The sequence below is a fragment of the Vigna umbellata genome, chromosome 3 (genome assembly GCF_029865625.1).
Source record: "Vigna umbellata cultivar VRB3 chromosome 3, Vumbellata_1.0, whole genome shotgun sequence".
Classification (NCBI taxonomy): domain Eukaryota; kingdom Viridiplantae; phylum Streptophyta; class Magnoliopsida; order Fabales; family Fabaceae; genus Vigna; species Vigna umbellata.
In genome coordinates this window covers 555,231-575,458 of record NC_142167.1, presented here as the reverse complement: position 1 = coordinate 575,458, position 20,228 = coordinate 555,231, and the positions used below count along the sequence as shown (strand labels likewise).

At 31.4% G+C, this 20,228-nt stretch overlaps 2 protein-coding genes across 4 annotated transcripts; both read right to left on the bottom strand.

Annotated features, from left to right (window-relative positions):
- Positions 1–3,975: 3,975 nt before the first annotated feature.
- LOC124841832 (uncharacterized) lies at positions 3,976–10,397 on the bottom strand. Of its 3 annotated transcripts, XM_088110951.1 has the most exons (15): positions 10,223–10,397; positions 9,922–10,046; positions 9,657–9,777; positions 9,492–9,556; positions 9,261–9,374; positions 8,980–9,054; positions 8,475–8,513; positions 8,324–8,395; positions 8,040–8,153; positions 7,414–7,485; positions 7,278–7,314; positions 6,837–6,949; positions 5,169–5,375; positions 4,408–4,504; positions 3,976–4,316 (listed from the first exon to the last, which is right to left on the bottom strand). In XM_088110951.1, exons 1-14 carry the CDS (start codon positions 10,296–10,298, stop codon positions 4,427–4,429), a joined length of 1,308 nt encoding a protein of 435 aa, XP_087967077.1. In that variant the 5' UTR covers positions 10,299–10,397; the 3' UTR covers positions 3,976–4,316; positions 4,408–4,426. The 3 variants fall into 3 exon arrangements, with proteins under 3 accessions (XP_087967077.1, XP_047174148.2, XP_087967078.1); XM_047318192.2 differs by having other exon boundaries at positions 3,976–4,504; positions 10,223–10,382; XM_088110952.1 differs by lacking the exon at positions 9,261–9,374 and having other exon boundaries at positions 3,976–4,504.
- A 1,387-nt stretch (positions 10,398–11,784) lies between these two features.
- On the bottom strand, positions 11,785–15,938 carry LOC148201335 (E3 ubiquitin-protein ligase DIS1-like). Its single transcript, XM_088110013.1, has 4 exons — positions 15,774–15,938; positions 14,200–14,432; positions 12,906–13,292; positions 11,785–12,313 (listed from the first exon to the last, which is right to left on the bottom strand). The coding sequence occupies exons 2-4, from the start codon at positions 14,404–14,406 to the stop codon at positions 11,993–11,995; spliced, it is 915 nt and encodes a 304-aa protein (XP_087966139.1). The 5' UTR covers positions 14,407–14,432; positions 15,774–15,938; the 3' UTR covers positions 11,785–11,992.
- Positions 15,939–20,228: the final 4,290 nt, after the last annotated feature.

The following is a 20,228-nucleotide window of genomic DNA, read 5'->3' as shown; positions in this document are numbered from 1 at the left end:
CTTGGTCCTCTACTAATAATAATTAACAACTCGGTCCGTTAAAATCTGTTAAGAGGGATCTCTTCCTTTCGCAGGCAAACGCATGGTTCTACCAAGTTGATGGTCTTTAGAGAGTTAACATTCAATCATTTTAAAAAAATTGATAATTTTACTGCTTTCTTCAGCATTTGTTCACTTGAATGAACTTGAGTAAGAATAATTGAATGGATTTGAGAGATTTAAAAATAATTTTTTTTATTGTTTATTTGAGTGGGTTTGAGATAGGTGAAATGGATTTGAAAATAAATTTTTTTAATTTGTGACATCAATTAAATAATACACTAATTCTCATAAAATTTATTTTCAAATTTATTCACATCTACCTTCAAATTCACTCAAATAAACAGCAAAAAAATTTATTTTTAAATTCTCTCAAATTTACTCAACCACCCTCCCTCAAATCCATTAAATGAACAAAGGATAAAAGATGATAATCTTTTTGAAAGAAAAACACAAAAAATATTTTCTATAATTAAAATTAATATTTTTAATGTTAAAGTCATACCATGTAGTGCTTAAATCCTCATATTTTTATCGTCTTCTCAAGCGAAAACTTATCAAACAGAATATATATATATATATATATATATATATATATATATATATATATATATATATATATATATATATATATATATATATATATATATATATATATATATATATATATATTATGTATTTGTAAATAACAAAAACACTTTGAATTTGTCAAAATTTAATGCTTATAAAAGTCATATTTATCCTTTAATGTAAATTACTTAATTGAAATATAATGAATTTTGATGTAATTATCTTCCTACAATAAAGTATAAACAAACATATTTTAGAAAATAATTTGATAAAAATTAAGCTGTCACAAACAATGTTCTGAAAATCCCTTCAAATAAATAAAAATTTAAAATGAAAAAATTACTTTAAAATATTCTTTTTAGATATTGTAATATCTGAATTATTGCAAATATATTATAATATTATGATTTAAATAATTAATATCTATAGATTAAATTTCAATTAATGATTTTAATAACATAATTTAATATGTAAAATAATAAAATTTTTAATTTATTCAACCAAATATATTAATTAACTAATTAAAAAAATTAAATATATACATGATCAAATTATATATTAAAAGATTATGTATTAAACAAGAAAATTTCTAAATAATCATCAATTTTAACAATAAAAAATATATTTAGAAACCAATTTAGAGATCAATTTCATTCCTAATCAAAATTTTGGTAGTTAATGTTAGTAATCAATTTAGAGACTAATTCATATAAAAACTATTTTAGTTACCAATTTAGAGACCAATAAAACTTTTTATTCATAATTGAAATTATTTTAGTTATTAATAATTTTTAATTTATAAATTAGTATTTAATTAGTCACTATAGTAATTAATTATTTTTAATCACTAAAATTTGTCATCATTTAAAAATTTTCTTGTGTATTGTAAAAAAAATGGATTATATATATATATATATATATATATATATATATATATATATATATATATATATATATATATATATATATATATATATGTATATATGTATATATATAATTTATATAAGGTTTAATCCTTTACTACATCCCTATTTATGTACGAATTTCTCAATTGGGTCCTCGTTTTTTAAAGTGTATCAAAATGGTCCCTAATTTTGAAAATTGATATCAATTAAGTCTTTTCCGTTAAGTTGGCTGGACGGCGTTAAAAAAATTGATGAGTGGATGCTGAGATGACGAACGAGCGCTCGTCCAGCAGCGAACCAACGCTCGTCCAGCAGCGAACGAACGCTCGTCCACCAGAGAACGAACGCTCGTCGACCTCTTACTGCTGGACAACTGTTCGTTCCACACTGGACGACCGTTCGTTCGGTGGTCGACGATATTAATTTTATGGTTTTTTCCAGTGTGGAACGAACGGTCGTCCAGCAGTAAGAGGTCGACGAGCGTTCGTTCTCTGGTGGACGAGCGTTCGTTCGCTGGTGGACGAGCGTTCGTTCGCTGGTGGACGAGCGTTCGTTCGTCATCTCAGCATCCACTCATCAATTTTTTTAACGTCGTCCAGCCAACTTAACGGAAAGGACTCAATTGATATCAATTTTCAAAATTAGGGACCATTTTGATACACTTTAAAAAACGAGGACCCAATTGAAACATTCGTACATAAATAGGGATGTCGAAAAGGATTAAACCTTCTTTGAAATACGACAATTCTTTGAAAGCAAGTTTCGAATAATAAGAGGAAGACAACTACCAAACGATAGTTCACAAGAAAAAATCTCTTTCCAACACCAAACCCAAAAAGAAAGAACTTTTGAGTAATGATAAGAAATAAATGAGAATGAATGAGTATTTTATGTGAACTCATATTGTTTTTATGGACTTTTAAATCTTTGATAAAGAAACTAAAGATATAAGATAAAATGAAATAAAATAAAATTAAAAGATTAAAAGATTTATTAATCGATAATTGATTAATTAAAATGTGAATAAACTGTATATAAATAGATACAAATAGTATTTAAAATTTAATATTAAGGTACGAAAATATCTATTAAGATAAGATAATATATATTAAGATAAGATAATATATTATATACTAAATACAAAATTCAAAATAGTTATATTACAACATCTATGATAATAATACAAAAGTATGATAAAATATAATTAATGAATAAATGAAAAATACATTTAAAGAAGTAAAGAAAAAAAAGGTGAAATTAAGAAAATATAAAATATAAAAATATAAATAAATAATAAACAAAATACTAAAGTATGTTTTAACTTTTTTGTTTTAAACAAATAAAAAACAATATTAAAAGGATAATTAAATAAAAATGTTTGTTTGTTTTGTTTTAATATTTTTATTAAGTTTTCTTTCTTTTTCAAGAGATTTTGGTATGAAAAGTCTTCTTCTTTATATCAGCACACCTCACTACTTCTTCAATACACACTGCTTTAATTCGCAGAACCTATTACATTTCTCATATTTGCATTGCAGCGTCTTCCTTTTCTTTTCTCTTATCTACCTACGATGAAAAAAAATATATATCTACTTGTGGATATTTGAGATAAAATTATTAAATAAATATTTTTAATGAATATATATTGATAATGGATATGAATATTTAATGGGTGTTAATAATTATTATCTAAAGAAAATATAAAAAATTATTATTATTATTAACTTTTATTTTAGTATTTTTTTAAACTTATGTTATAAAAAAATAATATTATTTGTAAAGTTACCTTTTAAAGTAGCTTATAAATATATAAAAAAAGGCATATTAATTTTTAAACAATCACTTATATATATTTCTTTCAATTAAGTATTTTTAATATTACGTATTCTATTATTAATCTTAGCCTATATTTTTTTAACGAAATTTAAAATAATGTAAAATTATCAATAATTAATAACGATATATGTGTATTTATAAACATATCTAATACAAAAAATTATTAAAAGGGAAATTCATTAAATAGCTTAAGGATAAAAAAAATTATTAGAGGTTAATAATGTTTTAAATAATATTGCTTCTAGTAACGTCTCAAAACACATTACAAGCTAATGAAAAAGTTTGCTTATCGAACACTCTTATTAACATCAAACAAGTTTTTCATTTAGGAAAAAACTAGAAGCTAGCTCAAAACCCTTCTCAAACAAAAATTACATGGATGCCAAAACACAAATAAAGAATTGCATAAACAAGCTTCAATGTGGTCATTCTTTTGAAAAACATAAATTTCATTTTTTTTTCTAATAAAACAACTTTTTGTATACATGAGAAACACAGTTTTATGATTTGTTTCTCTATTTCCTCTTTATCTTTAGGATAAATTACCATATTTCTTAATCCTATGATTTGTTTCCTAACTAATCAGAATTATGGTTAGTGTAAATAAGAATCAATCCTATAAGAATTGTGAATATATCAATACATTATAATAAATCTCAGTTACTATATCAAGTCAGATTTTAACATTAACCAATTTATGATGACTTCTTACGATAGGGCCTTAAAATGTTAAGATACATCAAGCTTGCAGGCAATAAGAACCAAAGGACTGGAAAATTGATAAAAAAAACCATTTCTTGTTTCTTCAAGAAGGTTCAATATGGGAACATGATCTTCCCCACCAAACATTTTCTGGAAAATTCCTAGGCTCAGCCTACCACTCACTCAAATACTGTACAATGCTGAATTGCTTGAAGAGAAGTAATGAAGCCTTTGCTTCTCTTCATGCTTAGACTGGCCACATAGCTGCATAATTATTTTAGCAGATATTCAGGCCCGTGAAGGTTTCAGAATACCTATTTGACCAGGAAGTTCCATCACAAATTAGGATTTCAACCTTACTGGAGTGGCACTTCTCAGTTCTCCTGGCTTTTAGTTGTATCTATTATCTTCTCCATCTGTAAATTAAGCAGTTCATGCACTCTCTGCTTCAACTACACAACATAAGCAACACAACGCTTATTGATCAACAAGCTCATTCTCTGTTACCTATAAATAGGGAATTCTTAACTGACAGTAACTGCCTTTATCAGAATCCATAGTACAGTTAGATTTCAGTTAAATAATTTCATTGAAATCCATCAAGACACATAATTTTAGTTCAAATACATACATACATACATAGATATATATATATATATATATATATATATATATATATATATATATATATATATATATATATATATATGTATATATATATATATATATAATGTGATTGAGCATATTTCAAACCCACCCGAGGGAAATGGCTTTGCATCATGCCAAAGAGATTAGCAGTTGCCTCAAAAGGATGCATTATGCACTAAAAAATGGGATGGAGCACAAAGAGTGCCACTATGGCTATCATTAGAAGTTTTCTGTTCATAAAAGAGTGATTTATTAGGGGAAAAAGTGGTTATGATTTGGTAGGCTGAGATTCTGCAAGACTTTCAGCACATCTAGAATAATATCATAAATTGTTTCACAAGTAAAGAATTCCATAAACCAGCTTCAATGTGGTCATTGTTTAGCTAATTCTATGGCGTTATTCTAACATACACCCATCATATAAGAGATTCTAGTCAAAATGTTAAAATAAGAATAGATTTTCCTCACCTCAAGTAGCCCTTCTCGTGTTTTCACAGATACATTAATAGCTCCATCAGGACCTGATTTCCGGTAGTTCTCAAGCTCAGATTGTAAGGGATGCGGCTCATCTGTTGCATAGACCACAGGAGAAGTCTTCAACAGATCACATTTTGACACGACATCAACCCATAAATGCCCAGTGAACCTTTCTCTGAGTTCTTTGTATATTGAAAACTGCATATAACCAACCGTCATAAATTGAATGTAATAGACAAAAGTTATAACCAAAAAGCTTGTCTTTCTGTGTAAAAATTTTCAGATTAATTATACACATAAATTCCCATTTGCCAACAATTACCCAATGGGATGGCAAGGTTTCTCCACTAAACTGAAGTACACAATTACACATAGACAACCATAAGCCAGCAATGTGTCACAATTTGAGAATAATAACATTGTGTTAGGACCAACCTTTTCAACTGTTTAATTTTCTACCCAAATCTAGAGTAAGCACAGTGCTACACAAGCAAGAATGGAAGGAAGTAGCGCTTAATACACAAGGAACAGACCAAGAACAGATGTCCATCAACCCCATACAGTGGCCTCTTTTAGCTTATAATGGCTAGTTTTTTCATTTCCCAACTACCTGAAATGGCTATCTTTTTGTCTATACTGCATGTAAAACCGTCCAAGAAAACAAACACATGTTGAGCTGTGAAAAAAAAAAATTGCACCAATAGTTACCTGGGTAGAAGTAGCTGAACTGAAATAAATATCCAGCTCCCATTCTATATCCCTATCTTATCCCTTTTTCCAGTATATACTTCACATTGTAATCTTAAATACTGTCAGCATGGATGTGTTGGTACTCTTCATCATTTATAGTCCTTTAAGTTTAAAGCCATTAAATAGCTTTAATAAAATTCTTCAAAGATAAGAATTGTAAAATGTTTTTCCTCTCTTGAATTTGGAACCACTTTTAACTAGCGTAAAGATCTTAATAGGTTGGTGATATTTTGCTGCAGTCCAATTTGAATTGATTGTTGTAGCGATCAATTAGTTTTATATGATTGAACCGAGAGCAACAGAATCTCATGTGATGCATCCAAGTTAAGGTTAATGAACCCATTTTTTGTAATGCACAAGAATCCAATAACTTAGACCGTAGCTCATTAACAAAGGAACTTTCTCAAAGAAGGCATAGCACTTAATTTTTTCCCCTTTACAGTAGTATGCATAAATCAAAAAAGGATAGGAGCGGATGACCATAAAGAGAAGCACAGAATATCAAGCATCCTCACTTGAGTCCATCCCAATCGCTTCATCATCTCTAATTTCGTTATTGTTTTATTTCTGACTGCTATTAGATATACCTTTCATAGCTTTCTATGGAAGTAATTACATAATAAATAACCGAAAATTGATAGCCCCACAATACATTAGAATGAAGAATCACTGAAATTGAACACAAACACAAGTCTTTCATTGGCATCTAAATCTTATGGAGCCATAAGTCCAACTTAAGCCTATGTAGACTAAATAACTACATGATTCAACCCTTGAATGAAAATTGTCTTTTTAGCATTTTAAGTTTGAACGCAATGAACCAGATAACTATCTTTATAGCCACTTGAAGAAGATTTATATTTCACACTTATTTTTAGTTTTAATAATTCAGTTGCCAAAGAAGCACACCTGATCGGAAGGTGAGGTCCCACACTCCCCCGAAAGGTCATGGACATACAAAACTGCTGTTGGCAGGTGTGAAAGGACGGCCAGAGTCAACTTTTCCAAATTATTCCTGTCCTCTAAATATCCAAACAAGAGAAACAAATTAAAAGGTGGGAACGATTGTGCTTAACTAAATAAAAAGGAAAACAAAACCAACAGTAAAATTAATTCATAATCACAAACTGTGATTTATTGGAGCTAACTTAGAGGATACAGGAGGTCTAAGATCCTCCAACAACCCATAGTATTATAATATATACCATACCCCTCCTCTTAGGAAAACTGATCCTAAAACCAATGGACTAAAAAAATTCTCCAAGAAAAACTTCGGAAATATAACATTCACCAAATAAGAAAAATCAGGACAACTAGAAAACTGATATAAACAAATGAAATGTTAATTACCATCATGCCTCCTCAGCAGGCCCGGAGTATCTGTAACCTACAGATGTGCAAGGTATAAAATTACAATTGCATGATATGGAGTTCACAATGAGAAAAGAATTCTAAAAACAAAATAAAAATTCACAAATTTGCTAACCTGAAACTTCGTAATGTTAAAAATAATATGACCCATAAGAATTCCTCTTGTTGTGAAGGGATAGTTACAAATCTGAAATTTTAGGTAGAAGCAAAGGAGAAAGGATGAGAAATAGTGTGGATGATGGAATCTATAAATACTCAGCAACTAACAAGTTTTGCTTAAGCTTGAAGCAACATATGTCAAGATTTAATTTAGTTTAGTATCGGTTCACTGTACATATGATTAGTTAGGGAAATTATATATACAAAGTTACCTCACAGTCTAGTAAAAATCATTCCTTCGAGAGCAAGAGAAAGAAAAAGCACAAGTATAACATAAGGCACTCGAACATTTCTGAACCACAAGCACATAATCATTGGGAATGGTCACAGATCAACCAAGTAACAATATAGAAATATTTATCCTTTAGTTACAATTAAAACCAAGGTGGTTGTATCGTGATTGATACCGCATGTATTTTTAATCTTTTAGGCACACCAATAAGGAGGAAATTTAAAGAGACGTACATTTATTGGAAACATGGATAGGATATTTAGTAGGATAAACAATTCCATTCAAGCCCAGATTTTTAAAGAGGCTAATGCAGTTTTAACAAAGAATTATTATAGCATTTAGTTGCATACCTCAGGCTTGCCGGTAGAGAGTACATGGACCAAAGAAGATTTGCCTACATTAGGAGCTCCAACAAGACACAGAGTTGGCATTTCCAAATTGATTACTGGCATTGCTCTGAGAGTCTGTAACATTTATCATTATCAGCTGGATGATATAAACTAAGTTGATGGATTATTATTTGAGAAAACAAAATTAAATTTCACAGGTCACCCAAATTGTGAACCCTGATATGTATGTTTGTAGAAAACACAGTCAAAACCTAAGTATTTCATTTGCTGAAAATGCAGAATACCTTAGCTATGTCTAACAAATCATCAACAACTTTTCTTTCTTGAGCAAAAACCTCTTCAATTTTCTTAAGACCCTGCATAAAATCATGGTGCATACTGAAATCTTCAGAAAAATTGGGAAGCAGATGATTCCTCAAAAGATCTACACCTCACCTCACTCAACCTTTCCTCTGCTTCTCGCTTTGATGAAGACTGTTACAAGATGAAATAAATCAATTATGTTAGCAAAGCAAAGGATAAAAAGAGAAATCACCAATTTAAAAGATGATAACGTAAAGAGACATTGGAACAGTCCATCCGAAAGAATTCAACTCATAAAAGTAACAGGCTGAGGCTGACACGATGGTACAGATAGTGACATAAGTAAACCTCATACTTTAATAATGAAGCAGTGAAGACTGTAAAAATTATATAAAAATCTCTTTTTCTGAAAAAAGTTAAATAGCATAAAATCTTGCCATTGGGGAAGACAAAATTCCATACCTTCAACAAGAACAAATTAGTATTGACATCAAGACCTGGCATAAAATATTCCAAATTTTGCTATTAAGGCTTCCTAAATATCATATAAAATAATACTTTCAAGCAGCATGATGAAAACTACATAATTACCCAGCGAAGAAATAGATCAAGATCAAATGTAAATTACTAAATAAACCTTAGCACAAAGTGAAGCATGTTCCTTTCCAACAGATACTACTCTCTTCCTTAAACCATCTACCTTCTGTAGCACCTGTAAAAAATATTTAAAAACAAATTAGACAAAGTCTAAAATAACAATTTATATGAATGCAGCCATTATCCAAGAATATGTATACATGCAGCATTGGGAATGATAAATAATGATAAGACTATTATATGTCATGTAATAACAAAGGGAATGCACTAGTGGAAGTTATAAAACATGTATAGTACTGCAAGACTGTTTTACTAACATACCATTTCATAGTATCCATCTCCAAGAGTAAGCTCAATCAGAGATCTTTCATAAGGATGAAGATATGTTTTGTTAGGAAAACTCTGCACATAGGTCCTCAAGGGGACAGCAATTTCCTAACAAGAGTTGCGCTATTAACTTATGATACATTCTTTTTCCTATAAAATGGACAGTAGAAACTGGCATACAAATTATAGCTCAAAGCATGACATATTCAGAAGTGAAAAACATACTTTCATCAATGCATCAAGTTGCTTTGCACCCTTGTTTTTCTCCCTTTTCGCAATGTTGGCAATTCCTAAAGTTTAAGCAAACTAAAAGTCAATGTCAACCATAGGGTTTAAGATGTAAACACAAATATCAACCAGGAACCGAAGAACATAATTTCAGCCAAGTACCTTTCGTTGGAGAAACCTTCCTCGCCTTTCTCAATGCGGATCCTAGAATGTCAATTGATGGCATCACTATGGGCAACTTTTGAAATGCCCCAATAGATTCAGTTTTCCTAGATGGCTTCTCCTAATTCAAAAATCCCTTCAAACAGTAAAACTAGCAAATCTTTCTTCCAAATTACCACAAAGACACTATTAAAAGGAATATACACATACATACATAAATATACATAATACTTAAGCAATATGCTCATACTACATAATCACATACCATCGTATTTTTTTCTGTTGGGTGTTGAACAGTAGGATGATAGCTTCCATTGGAAATTTCATATGAATTAGTTTGGATGGCTTTACATAAGTACAACATGGGGTGCATTTTTACATTAGGTGTCCCTGCATTATGTACCCAATAGCAAACAACACTCTTTAAAGTGTATTAACTCAAACTAACCCAACAAAATAACAGATTCAAGTTCATTGCAGCAATAGTTATAGCATGAAATGGTTCGATTAAGATATGAGGGCTGGAACAAATCTAAACAAAATTGAAGGAGTGAAGCGTTACTTACGTTGGCTGTTTGTGAGGAGAAAAAAAGAGGAAGGAAAGACGTGGCCTTTGAGGAAAAGAGAAGAAGGGGCTTTCATGTCTCTGCTTCTTCTCTTGCTGTGGATTCGAACAGAGGAAGCAACGGCTAATGTTACAGAGAAGCTAGCGACCACTTTTATAAAACTCTGAATGACGTTTTTGTTCACCGATAATAGTCTACTTTACATAACATGAAATGTTTTTCTTTTTATTTTATTTTAAAAATTTGTTTGGTCGAATTTTAACATAATTTTTTTTATTCAATGCCAAATGAAGAAAACAATTTATCTAGGACAATGCCCTTAAATGGAGATGGTTAAAATGATTATAGTTAGAGGGTAGTTCAAAAAATAAAAGGGTTGTATATTTCGTAAGGTTTAATATGATTAATTACTATATAAAAAATATAAATATAAAAAAAATTGAAAATAATTATTATTTTAATCTTTTATACCATAAATTGCAAATGTTTATTTTTTTAATATAATATACACAATTGTGAATATCCTATTTAGTTATATATATATATATATATATATATTATCGTAGACTCGTTTTGCGAGTTCTCTTTAGTGGATTACTCTTTAACTAATATTTTTAGTCTAAATTTTTTTGGATCGAAATTATCTACTCTAGACTAAGATCGATCACTCTCAAACATAGTTCTTTTGCCTAACTTGTCTACGTCATTCACTTTGGATCAATCAGTTATAAAATGACTATTAATAATAATAAATAAATTTCTTAATACAGACATGATTTAATCGTGATTAGATCAATAAAAAAGTAAAAATCTACGTAAACTATTATATATAAAAGTCTAAGATATAACTTTAAAATAACATGCACATAGCATTGATTACTAACTAAGCAGTCATACTAACTTTAACATAATAATATCTTTTGTAAATATCATCTAAGCGGACTTTAAAAGATGTAAAAATTGAACAGCAGAACAAAAACAACCTAGGAAGTGGTTCAACCCGTCCAATCTACAATACAACACATCCCATGGAAGTATTCTCTTTTTCTAAAACATAATGGTTATCTTCTTACCACCATTCTCACCTATATTGATGATATTGTTGTTATAGACAACAACACTAAAGAAATCCAATGCTTCACTGCTCTTTTACATTTCACCTTTCACATCAAGAATCTTGGCGATAACTCGGTAGCACAGCCCAACACATCGACAACACAGCCTCATAACACTAGTATAGCCTAGCAGCACCCCATTTTCTCGTTTTTGTTTTTCCTTCTTGTTAAATAGAAGTTCACATAGTATATCAAATACAATATACACATTAACCTTTTTAGTTCTTTTCAATAATATTAAGTTTTCTGATTTCTCTTCTCCCTCTGATTGTTTCTTTTCCTTTCGTTTCTCTTTCCCTTTCTAGCAGCCTGGTACCTCATGACCTTTAGATAAAATCAGGAACTAAAAAACTTTTAAGACCTTAAGGATCAAATGCACGGAAGAGCCTGCAATATGAGTAGAAAGCATGTGCCTTTTGCAGCATAGAGTGGGAAGAATGCAGAAGATAGGAGCAAGCTAAGATTACACATCTATATTAAAATATATCATAATGAGCCTTCTTGTTCATGTATTTGATCTAGAGCTAAGCAAAGAGATGTTGCCACCTAAATTACAAAATGCAATACATGAACAGAAGATCCATACCACTACAAAAGAATTAAGAAATAGGTACACTACAAACTAATGTAGCTAATACAAATAGGTCATCATTGTTCACTGCTCTTTCCAAATTCTCCCAGTGACTCGTAGTTTCAGTTCCTTCTTGTCACCCCCAGAAAAGAAAAGAGCCATGCTCCTCTGAATGATGAGACCATCAAAACTGTCACGAACCTTGCGGTGGCTATCCCTAATGCTTCTGGGCACCCCTTGCCAAATCATCTTCCTCCCATTTCCACCCACCTCCAGACTGTACGTGTAGTTCTTCGCCTCATTGTCGTCCCCCATGAACCGCAAAAAGGCGATGTAGACAGGAGCCATTCCTAGCTGAAAAGCTTCAAAGTGTAGACAGAAATACTGACCAAAGCAACTGAAAACCTACAAACAAAAGTCACCTCCAAAATCAACTAAGTGTTCACATGTTTTGCACAAATCTACACTATATGAAAGCAAATTGTGTTGTGTTGTGTTGTGATGTGTTTTGTTGTGTTGTGTTATGTTGTATTGTGTTATGTTGTATTGTGTTGTGTTGTATTGTGTTGTGTTATGTTGTGTTGTGGTGCTATACAAAATGTTAAACACAAGTTTGATATGCTGCAAGATTGAAAAACATTAATCTAATGACTTTTCTTGTTGAAGCATAAGAAATTTACAAATGGTGATTTAGTTTAGTTTAGTTTACTTCAATTCTATGCTCCCATCAAGGTATCTGCTGACGAAGAGAAACGTATGTGGTTATTTACATACTAACACAGCTGAAAATAACACAATTTCATCACTGGATCCTTCAGGATTGCTAACAAGTAACAACACACTATTATTATTGGTTAAAGTTTAATTGAAATCATGAGATTGTGAGAAAGACTCATCATACCGAAAGAACCACATCATTTTATGAGTCAGTCACAACAAATAAAAACCAATAATAACAAGACAAAGGAATAGAGAAGGGAGTTCGGCAAAACATTACCGTTAACATCCACGTGGCATTTTCGACTTCTTGTGGATTTGTTTTGACATAACGGTGATTGAAAGTACAACCATTGTGCATGTCCACTTTATGATCATCTTTCAGATGGGTCACAAGGTAAGGTATATCACCCATAACTGAACATTCTGAACCAGCATATGGGCAATTATAAGGTCTAAATGCACATTGAGATTCATGCTTTAGCTTGCTGTAATATGGGTATATGCCCATGCATCCAAAACCTTGATATTTACATGGAAGTTCTAATGATGCAGCCACCTTTTCTAGTGCCAGACATCTGATATTGCCAAGCTCGTGCCTACATGTAGGGCACCGATCATGGACTCTGGGTTTGCAACCAGAGCATAAAGTGTGACCATTTGAACACTGCAACAATGATCAACAAAGCAAATGCTGTTATGCAAATTTTGAAAAGGTTCTTTGCTATAAAATTGTTAAAGGATGATTATTTTGAGTTGAAAGAAACATAAATAAATTCCAGGAGATACATATGACAAACACCACTGAGTCCTTGTTAAGTTAAAAATGTGCTTTCATCCTTGTTCCATGCATGAGAGTATCACATCCTCTAAATGAAGTTCAATGGATTTATTTGAAATGACATGAAACTTATGAATCAGATTTAGTTATTTGACATTTCAAACGAGATATTACCCCTAATTTATCATCCATTTCCATAGCATGTATAATCCAAATTTCTTCATATCTTACCAAAAACAGTTGAAGATATCCAATCATCTCACATAGATCAGCCTATAGACATGAGGAGGGGATTACTTTTGAATCGCAATTAGTTCAATGACATGTGTTTGGAAAACTACTTCAGAAGTCCTCTAATTTTAATAGTTTTTCACAAGCAATGGTTAACTCTAAAAAGTTAGACAAGCAAAAGCACCATATACAGTGTTTTTCACAACAATTACATAGGAAAAAAATGCATGGCAAACAGTTACATAGGTGATCCAAGCTCCATACTTGGCATAATAAGAAACCCTTTCAAGCTATTTTTTCCATTCAAAAGTCACTTGCACATAAGCTTGTTCAAATCATGAGAACTAAATTCACACCTAATCATAGAAAAAGGCGAAACATTGCAAATCATGAAACAAAATCAAGGGCAAAGTACCTAGTTTTCAAAAGTCAATAGGACATCACAATCATTTTCATAAATCAAAGCATCAAAGCACAGTTGACCCCAGTACTACTAAATTAGAACCACATGTTATGTTAGGAACCAAACAAATCAGAGCAATTAACATCAACAAAAACAAACCTGGTGGATTGGAGGGTACATAGCATTTAAACACACAGGGCACTCTAACAGCTCGCGAACACTGCTTGTAACAGTCCCGTGAGGTTTAAGGGCAGTCTGCAGAGGCTCATTCACAAGTTCACCAACTTCAGTTGGCTCTTCCGTTTGAGGAGGATCGACGCTTGATCTGCTTCGGATATCATCAAAGAATGGATGACTAGAAGCCATGTTTGTCCGACCAACCCCCAGAAGCCCTTTTCAGAATGAAAAAGAAAAGCATTTCATTAATCACAATCAACCACATCAAATTTGATATGTAGAATTCATATATCTTACTATACAATATACATTATCACAGTTCACATAATTAGTAAGTATTACATGCATATTACCAACTTATTTTAACTTAGGAAACTAACATTTATATCCCTTCTCTATCAATTCTCTTGAACTAGAGTAGTTTTCCTGTATGGGAAGGATTAAGGTACAAGAATTACTGACGACAGTAATATTGATTTTGAAGTATAATTTAGAAACTTTGTATGGCTGAATAAAGCATAAAGCTGATGAATATAATTCACAAAAGCAAACAAAAGAAATCTAACTTCTAAAAGCTGCAATCATCATTAAAAAATATTCAAAGTTCAGTCCACTTTTCTACCTTAGGAATTGTTTTCAAAAGCACTGATCTATTGGGTATGTTTATCAAGTACCCATCAAAATAGCTTAGGTTTTCCATTTGCCTTAGACATTCAAGAAAAACATGAACGGTAAAATGAAATGGAATTACACAAAATTGAGACTAAAATCACCAACATTAGCATCAAATTGTGGCCTAAAGAAACTAACACTTACGAGATAAAAGTAATAAAATAAAATAAAAAGGAAACATATTGTACAACAATTAATTAACATAAAATTAAGTGATGAAAGTAAACAACGGCAAATAACTAAAAGATAATACAATACAAAGAAACCAGTAACCCAACTGTTAATTGATGTATGGCTGTCCACAAAAACCCACAAAAATCATTTCAATGCACATGATTATCGAATCGAAGTCAATACACAACAAACATATGAAAAAGGTCAACGGACACAGTGCCATCATAACCTAACCCCCAAAGCCAAAACAAGCCACATACATGCATGGTAATCCAAGGTACCCATTTTGAAAATTTACATTTTTTGCATGACCCCGAACAATCCAAGACACCCCAATGGACCAAGCAGAAACTGAAGCACGCAGATCAATCACAAGGGGTAGCAACAAACTGTTCCATCAATTCCACACGCTCAATAACCAAAATCCCAACCTTGGAAACATCAAACAAATGCTTCGGGTTTCAGACCAAACCTACCATAAATCTACCTACGACACACAAAAACAACACTCTCACCAAATTTAAAAAAAAAATAACAATAATGAGGTGGGTCACACGAAAATTTAGTTCAAAATTGAAACTTTAAACACCCCGTGTATGAAATGTTTCGAAAAATCAAAACCCAGAAACGAAAACATACAAACTTATCTAAAAAAGAATAAAAACTCAGAAAGAGAGAGAGGTAGAAAGTTGAATAGAAGAGACAGATACCTGAAATGATGGTTTGATCAAAGGGCCATTACAGAAACAGAGAGGAAGGGTTAATGATGAAAATTTTGGTGGGTGAGAGCGTGTATATGATCTGACAAGTGCAATAAATAAGAAAGAAGGCACGAGTGCGCGTCTGTGAGTGGAAGAAGAATTCAAACCAGAGACAGACAGAGGAGAGAGAATTTTCTCTATAAAAAACAAATCAACTAGTTAAAAATAAAACAACTAGCTTTGAAAATTTGAGAATTTTTCATCTTTTTCTCCTTCCTTGTCATTTTTCTTTCAAACATAATATATTGTCTTCAACAACAACAAAAAAATCTTAATGCTTTTTAGTCATTTGAACTTAATATTCTCAATTATGTTAGTCCATAATGGTCTATGAGTCTCTCTTTTCCATGAAAATTTACAAATTTAGCTTTAAAAGAAAAATTTATTATTAGTTCCTCTCCATTTATTAATTATTTAAAGATAATTTAAGAAGACGCATAACAATTATAGACAAATTTAATTCTTTAAATTAAGTTAAACAAGTAAAAACTTGCTTAATAAACATTAATAAATTATAAATGTCTTATAAACAAGGAGGAATGAAGTATTTTATTATGAGAGAGTAGATGCATGTTTGAACTTTGAATATGATTTATAGTATGTTTGGATTATGGTTATATTAAATGTAACATACTTTTTTTTCTCAATTCATTCATTACAATTATTGCTTCACTTTTATGTATTTTGGAGAGCTTAAATTTCTGTTTAAAGTTGGTTAGATGATAATCCATACTAACTAGTAAGTGTAATGAGATTAAAGTATACTTCATTTATATAATAACTTAAAATTAAAAATTATATAAAAATATTTACTGTTGTCAATGCCGATATTAATTACGCTGTGTTTATATAGAAGTAAAAATATGTTTTAAGAATTTAAATGTAATTTTTAAATTCTTAAATTTAAAATGTAATGCATATTTTTAAGGAAAATGTAATGAGTATTATTAATTAGGAAAAAATTATGAATTCCAAAAAGGATATGATGAAATAAATGTATTCCCAAAGAGTTTTAATTTGTTAACAGCGAAAACTTGTATACACTAATAATGTACGTAAGTTATACTAGAAAAGAAGAAGATTTTTTTTAGAATCTATTCATTATATAAATTAAAAAATAGGCTTAAATTAATTTTTTTTTTATATTTATATAATTATTTAGTCTTATCCCTGTATTATTAAAGGCTTCTACTAAGTTCCTCAAATTTTAAATTAGCATCAACTTTGTTCTCGCTATAAATTAGATATATTGATTTGTTTTTAATATTGAATATTTATCATAATTTAACGTGGATTCTTTTTAAGAGGAAAAGGAATTAAAATTTTAAAGAGTTTTGTAACATCCCAAAAATACAGTAATAAAACCATATAATAGAATTGATTACATTTAATAATAAATCAGTTCAGTCTTACACAAAACAATGAGCGTTTAGGACCGAACGGCCTTACACATGTTACAAACTTAAATTGTTCCAAATAAAAGAAAACATGACCGAACGGTTTACAACCGTACAATTATCAAACGGTCACATAGATCCAAAAGAAAGAAGGTGATCGAACGATCACCTCACAACTAAACTACTAAGCACTAGCCGAACGCTCCTATGGCTCGGCCTTCACTTCCACTTCTATCAAATGCTCTTCTTCCAGCGCATCCTCCAACAGCACGTCTCCATCTGCTCACATCCACGCGGATGATCATTGCAATGACAAGACAGACGTACAAGGACGAGACAACACAAGGAAAAACACAGGGTAAGCTTATGTAATTTAATTCAAGTGATAACATACATTTCTCATAATCACACACATCAAATACATTTCAACGTACAATTCAAGCAAGGCCTACTACTAGACTGACCGTCCGGACTGTATGAATTCTGTGTAGCTACGACGTTCGTGCACCCGGATGATGTAGTAACTGGAATTCTCATCAGCTGCCACCCGAGGTTAGTCTGTTTCGTCCAAAGTACCCCTAAGGACTAGGACCTCCTGCCGTTCCCACACATGACCTACTCTCCTCTACGTGAGGACGAGTACTCACGGAACATCAGGATGAACCGCCAGCTAAGCTTTACCACATTCATACTTTACAATTTCAAGAGTCATCCATGAGTCGTTCCTCCCCGGAACGCTCGTCCAACTTCACATCATTTCATTCATAATCATTTTCAATTCCATCCTTCATTATCACTTTTCTCAAATTCATCTTTGTTTAAAGGTTTATAAAGACACCAGAAACCGAACATTCAATCCTCACCCAGAACGAGGACGAACACTTGAGACGTGACAGATAGGTCTCCAACTCCAGAATAGAATAAGACCAAGAGAATTACTTTTAGATTCAAGAATAATCCCGGGTAAAATATATATAATATGTAACGAACGTTATTTACATTGTGAATCAGTTAAATGAACTGACTCTCATGAGTTCAGACCCACACTCAAAGAATAGAGTAAGTACGGAGGCTCTAGGCCGGATCCAATGAACGTAGACACATCAGAACGTTAACTAATCATAGTTTAGAATCAATCATATACAGAAACCTAATGTCCGTCAATGACCGAACACGGTAAAAGGATTTACTGAATTTGGACGAACGTTGTTTCATCAAGTTTGATAAATTAAAAACGATTACGAGCGTTCGGTATAAGACCGAGCGTCACTCATTACGAGAGCTTGGGTTGAGACCCATTACTGATTTAAACTCATAATAGAAATATTAATAGTAATAAGTATAATACGAGATGATGAAGATAGGGTTTAAGAATGACTAAGTATCCAAATATATGTTTACAAGATTCTCACTCCCTCACATAACACTCAGGGGCATCTACGCTTGGTCGAACGCTCAAACATAGCATTATTACAAGAGGGCGTTCGTCCTCAACTAGAATTCTCCCCAAATTGAAGGAATTCCATTTCAAACAAATTTAACAGAACTACCGAACGGTCAATGACTGTTCAATAACAAACGTACACTATCATGGGAAATACATATTCAGACTTCAATTATATTCAATTCATTTCTCAGTACATAGTTCATAACTTTATAAAATTCTAATCACAATCAATGTGATTACTTCATACAATCCATATCATACCAAGAAATCATATTCCACATCAACCGCCATATCAGTATTCATACTTGATACATACATTCAACCATTCAGCAACAAGCATTCATTATCAACGAACGTACAACAACATACAATTAAATTAAATAAGCTTCCCTTACCTGGATACGTGATTGACAGTCCTAAATGTAGGTTCTTGGTTCGTCCTAAACCGAACAACATAAAAATCCAAAAATAACTTAGATTATACCCCTGCATGCTACCAGAACTTGGTTTGCATGTAACAAAAGAACGAACGGCTGAGGGGAAGAAACTTACCAGTTTTAGAACTCGAAGCCGTTCGGTTCAAATCGAAGCTTGGGACGCCGGGAGTGCTTCTACGGTCTCTAAATGATGATCGGAGAAGAAAAGAGTGAGTTTTAGGTAGAGAGAAGGGAGGGTTTTCTAGAGAGAAGAAGGAGAAATGGAAAGTCAGAGTTTGGAAAGGAGAAGGTGCATGCAGAAGAGAGTGGGTACGAGTTTTCAGAAAATCACTTTTGTTTTCCCCCGTCCAAACGGACGTCCGCTCTCCTGCTGACACCTGCCTTCCACTATCTGATTTTCGAAACTTCGTTGGTTGACACCTGGCGTCCGCTCAGAGGGGTTTTTGGTGCGTTTTTAATGAGATTAGACAGGTGAGGTTTGGGTGGGGTTTTTCCTAGGTCTGACAAGTTCAAAAAAAATTATAAAAAATAAATTATTGATCTTAAAAGAAAATTAATTTTGATTATAAAATATTATTCTTAATGTTCTTTAATTTTTCATAATTATATAATATAGATTTTTATAGGTTTTTTCTTTCTTTCAAAAAGTCATAATTATATTAATTAATTTTAGTCTTATTTCAGGGTACAGAGTCAAAGTAACGGTTATATCCACTAAATAGTTTAAAGATCTAAAGTTATTTTCAACTCCAAATATTTTCATAATGGTTCAAAGAACATACGAAGAAGACATTTTGATGTCAAAGTCAGCTTAACATTTAATCGTCTAAATATTAGTGGTAGAATAAATACATATCACTATCTCTTTATTCCAGACTTATATTTATAGATTTTGAAATAAATTTTTAATTAACATCAATCTAATTACGGTATAATTGTAAAATATTTGATCTCTAGGTTATCAGTTTTAAGGTTAATTGTCTTAGCCAAGTGATTTTCTAATCCATAACTAATCTAATACTATACAAATCTTATTCATAACCCAATTTTAAGAAATTAACAAATGCATCATAGTTTTCCTCACAGTAAATTTTGAAAGGTTTAATCAAATATTATATTTTAT